At 47.4% G+C, this 5000-nt stretch overlaps 1 protein-coding gene across 1 annotated transcript in view; it reads left to right on the top strand.

Moving 5' to 3' along the window:
• egl (Egl_like_exo domain-containing protein) overlaps positions 1-5000 on the top strand; it is a 123905-nt gene that overhangs the window by 24188 nt on the left and 94717 nt on the right. The window contains exon 2 of the mRNA XM_070114232.1: positions 1-97. This exon is cut by the window's left edge and continues 833 nt beyond it. Coding sequence (XP_069970333.1) covers positions 1-97 — 97 coding nt within the window. The remainder of the gene's footprint in view (positions 98-5000) is intronic.

The following is a 5000-nucleotide window of genomic DNA, read 5'->3' as shown; positions in this document are numbered from 1 at the left end:
CACTGGGCAGATCTACATCTTCGACGTGATGGTGGAAAGGAACCTCATGTACGAGGGCGGCCTCAGGGAGCTGCTCGAGTCCTCCGACATCGTCAAGGTAAGCGCTGGACTCCTTTGGCTCAATGTGTTCATGGACTTCCTTGGGTACTTTTGCAGACAGTCAAGATGTGTTTGGATGAGGATGATTTTTTTTAGCGGTCGTTATTTTTACTTGCAATTTCACTACGGTAATGCATCGTGACGTTAACCATAGCCTGCAACATCGACACGATCATAGGCCTGAACGTTCGATTTAAATTTACTTTCAAACCGGTTATAGATTACAGCTTGGAATGTTTATCCCATTGGCGAAGGGAAGTGGGAATTAAGTAAGAAATGGGATAGGTTAGGATAGGAAGAAGGGAAAATGCGGTTGTTTATTGGGGAAAGGGATGATGCTGATAACCTGTACTGCGAAATTTATCTCGCTCATCCTCTTCGTACCTGTTTCCTTCCTCTTAATTTAGGCGACTCCCCCCACACATGTGTGTGTGTGGGAAGTCACCTTGTTCTCTCTCTCCCTCGTCCTTTCCTCCCCATGCTCTACCCGTAAAGATCAGAGCCAAAACAGAACGGGATAAACATATAGAGAAGTAAAACACCTTCATTTTTATTTTTATAAGATTTTCCCGCAGATGCAAAGATCCTCCACTCTTTCCAATTTTCCACGGAATATAACTAGCAGAGATCGTGGTGAATGTGAACATGTGCTGCTTTTGACGTTGCTAAGCAACGGCAGACACGAGAGAGAGAGAGAGAGAGAGAGAGAGAGAGAGAGAGAGAGAGAGAGAGAGAGAGAGAGAGAGAGAGAGAGAGAGAGAGAGAGAGAGAGAGAGAGAGAGAGAGAGAGAAAGATAAGAAAGAATAAGAGAGAGAGAGAAAAGAGAGAAAAGAGAAAAAAGAGAGAAAAGAGAGAGAAGGGAGAAAAAAGAGAGAAGAGAGAAAAAAGAGAGAGAGAAGAGAGCTGGAAAGGAAGAGACATTGGGGGTATTTCGGACATTAAATTCAAAATACATGAATATGAAACTAACCACAATGAGAATTGAAAATAAGCAAGAATCATATTCACCCTTTGATTTCCGTACGTTTCAGTCGTTTGTCGGGTCATTCTGAGTTCTGGAAACTAACGTGAAAGGCAATGGTCACAGGTCATTGGTGGCCAGTGTGTGACCCTAGATCCCTTTGCCCACCTGCCTTCCCCCCTGTTGTGTGACCTTAGCCCCTGCCCACACCTGGTCACCACCTGCCCCCCTCCCCCCTCTTTACTCCTATTTTTGTTACGCGAGGAAGCGATCCGTGACGCCAGCTGCAGTGATGCTTATGAACATTTCGGACATTTGCATTTAGGAAAGCATGCACGACAGAACTTCCTCTTCCTACGCATGCAAATCTAGAGTAAGTGAAGAGGATAGTTAATCTAGAGTCATCATAGGCCTTGGGAACCACTGCCGGTGTAGTCATTATTAGCCATGATAACAAATCCAGGGTCATTATATAGGCCTGTGAGAAGTCCGTTTCCAAGATGGCGCGAGGCTGAGCGTTCCACGGGGGCATCGAGGGAGAGCCATTGATCAGTGCCGCGCCGACAGCCGCCCCGTAACAGCTGGCGTCACACCTCCCCTGCGTGACCTCCGGCGCGGCGGGGGTAACGGGCCGGGGCTGCCGGAGATGACCTCGGCTAAAGGAACAGTTATTAGGTCGGATCGCTCTAATAGGCGGTAGCGGGGTTGGTAATGAGGAATGATAAGGCTATTTGTTGCGTGATTGTTGGTGGAAACGCTGTTAATGAATCGCGGCCCCGCCCCCTCCGCTTCCTCTCTCTCCCCCGGCTGTACCTGGCCCTCGGGGCAGTGACGTCAGCATCTTGGCGAGACCTTTCCGAGAAATGAAGTCGGCGATTAGCTGCTCGGAAGGAGGCCTTGTCTGCGTTGGCCTTTTGGGGCGGCGGGGAAAGTTGTTGGCATTATGTGCATGTGTTTGCGCATGCACACACACGCGCACGTATACACATGCATGCATATACACGCATACGAATACGCGCACACGCATACAAATACGCGCACACGCAAACAAATACGCGCACACGGAAACATATACGCGCAAACCCATGCACGCACACACACGGACATACGCACACGGACATACGCACACGGACACACGCACACGGACACGCACACACGGACACGCACATACACACACGCACATACACACACGCACACACATACACACACGCACACACATACACACACGCACACACATACACACACGCACACACACACACACACACACACACACACACACACACACACACACACACACAAACACACGCACACACACACACACACACACACACCACACACACACACACCACACGCACACACACGCCCCCCCCCACACACGCCCCCCCCCCCACACCCACACGCCCCCACCCCCCAACACACACGCCCCCCAACACACACGCCCCCCCCCACATACGCCCCCCCCCCACATACGCCCCCCCACACACACACGCCCCCCACACACACACGCCCCCCCACCACACACACACACACACGCCTCCCCCCCAACACACGCACAACATTCACCCAGCCGGAGTTTTATGCCTCCGCTCATACAGTTGCGAATCCATCACACCCTCGAAAGACGACAAGGAGGCTCCCGAGAAAACAATTAGAAGGGATCAGCCAAGGCGAGAGCGAGGAGGAAGTTAGTTTACGGAAATGGATGTGGCAGAGGCTGTCATCTCCTCGGCTGTTTGGCTGCATTCGTTAGGGCTTTTGTTATTGTAAATGCGGTGTTTGGGGAAGACGGTACCGCTGGTGCTGATAGATTGGTGCGGGGGAAGGGGTGGGGTGGGGGTGGGGGTATTGATTACTTTTTGTGGGGTATTAGTTGTGTGTTTGTTTATGTACTTGTTTGTGTGTTTTATTGATTTTTTAATGTATGGTTATTGATGTACTTGTTTATATTAAGCAATGTTGATTTGGATAAATGATTGTTAGGATTTTTTTCAAAACTGATACGTAATGTTAATTTGACCTAATTTGACCTGGGGAGGGGCCAGGTAAAATCTTTTCTTCCTTGTAGTATTTGCAATTTTTAATCCCAATTGGCGTGAAAGATATACCTGAGAAGATTAGTCGTTTCAGGTATTTAATGCCATTAGGGAATACCTGGGCGGATTAGCGTTTTCGCACGCATGTCAAATCGTTTCTTGGAAATTCGTGCATCATTTGCATTTTTCCGGGTTCAAATATGCAAAAATAGAAGGGCTCGGGATAAAAAAGAAAAAAAATAAGGTAAAGAAATGGACGATTGTTTCGTGGGATAGGTAAAATATATGAACAAGAATTGATGATTATAAGTATTATTAAGTTGAAGAGGAGAAAAAGAAATGAAGAAGTGTGAAGCCAAGGTGAGAGAGAAATATAATGAAATACATCATTAGAAAATGCAGGATTGAGACTCCTCTTCCTTTTCAATATCCTTTCCAAACTCCTCCCCAGTAATCCGTATTCCTTCACCCTTTCCTCTAGCCAGTCCACACCCCCCCCCCCTCCGGCTCCCAACAGTCAACACCCTTCCCCTCACAGCAGTCAAACACCCATCCCCTTACCCCTCCCTTCACAGCAGTCAACCCTCTTCTCCCTCCCTTTTCCCCTCCTTCTCCTCCTCCTTTCTCTTCCCCTTCTCCATCCCCTCTCCCTCCCCCCTTCCCTCCTCCCTCCTCCATCCCCCTCCTCCTCCCCTTCCCCCTTCCTTCCCTCTCCTCCCCCTCTCCTCCTCCCCTTCCCCTCTTCCCTCCCCCGCCTCTCTCTCCTCCTCTTTTCCTTCCCCCTCCTCCATCCCTCCTCTGCCCTTCCCTCCTCCCCTCCTCCCTCTCCATCTCCTCTCCTTCCCCCCTTCCTTCCTCCCCCTCCCGTTACCGAGCCATGTCTCCTGAGGGTGCCGTCGCTTCCCTGCCCACCGGTTCCAACCCTTTCCGCGAGCGAAGGAACTCCTCTTTGAAGGATTAGTGCTGCCGAGATGGGATTAGATCGCCTGGTTTTCGAATCTGATCGCACGACCCGGTTCCGTGTACCGCATGACTTATCTTCGAATCTGAAATAAGAACAATTATATGTCGTCGTTTATTGATCTAGGTTGTTTGGCAATTTATATGATATAATTTCGGATATAAAGCTGGGTTATTTTGATTCGTGGATTAGTTCACGTAATTTCCTATGTAAATTGGGTTATCTTGTAATGTAAATAATTATTTTTTATCGACTTTAGGTTTAGTATGTCTTTTGTACGCAAGTAAAGGAATTATTCATTTGCAGACAGTAAATCTAGGTTGTCTTTTATCGATACAAACCAATCATTCAGTCTATCGATACAAACCAATCATCCAGATAGTTTTTATCCAAGCCTAATCCTAATTCCCAGTTCACCAATCCTAATGGTCCCAGGCTTTTTTTTTTAATCCAACCCAGAGGCCGCTTGGGATGGAAACGCAGAAAGGGCATCGCCTATTATATGGGTGTCAGGATCGCCCTTGGTAATTGGTCATGGGTCCTTTAATTAGCCCGGAGTTCTGCTAATTGGTCCGGCACGAGATAGGTCATGTGGCGGAGGGGTTGCCAGTTGTTGTGTTTACTGGGGGGAGGAAGGGGGTTTGGTTGAATTCGTTATGATTGGTTCGTTTGGTGGTTTGAATGCGTGTCATTGCTTTGTAAAATGGGACTGGGAAAGTGTGTTCAATTGTGTTTATAAAGATAAATTGTTTATATAGTTCTTCTACGGATTATTTGTAAATTAAATTATTTTTTCTTATCCCATATGGTTGTTTGTTTTACAGTTAAAATATATAATGATACTAGTTGTTGTTTAGATACTGCCTTTATTTTGTTTACGGAGTTTATTAATGCACGTAAACAAAGCATAGGAAGTAAAGATTAGAAATGAGTTAATGCATTAGA

Source organism: Penaeus vannamei, chromosome 35 (assembly GCF_042767895.1).
Source record: "Penaeus vannamei isolate JL-2024 chromosome 35, ASM4276789v1, whole genome shotgun sequence".
Lineage (NCBI taxonomy): Eukaryota > Metazoa > Arthropoda > Malacostraca > Decapoda > Penaeidae > Penaeus > Penaeus vannamei.
Note: the sequence above shows the minus strand (reverse complement) of the source record. Positions and strands in the feature narration are given on the sequence as shown.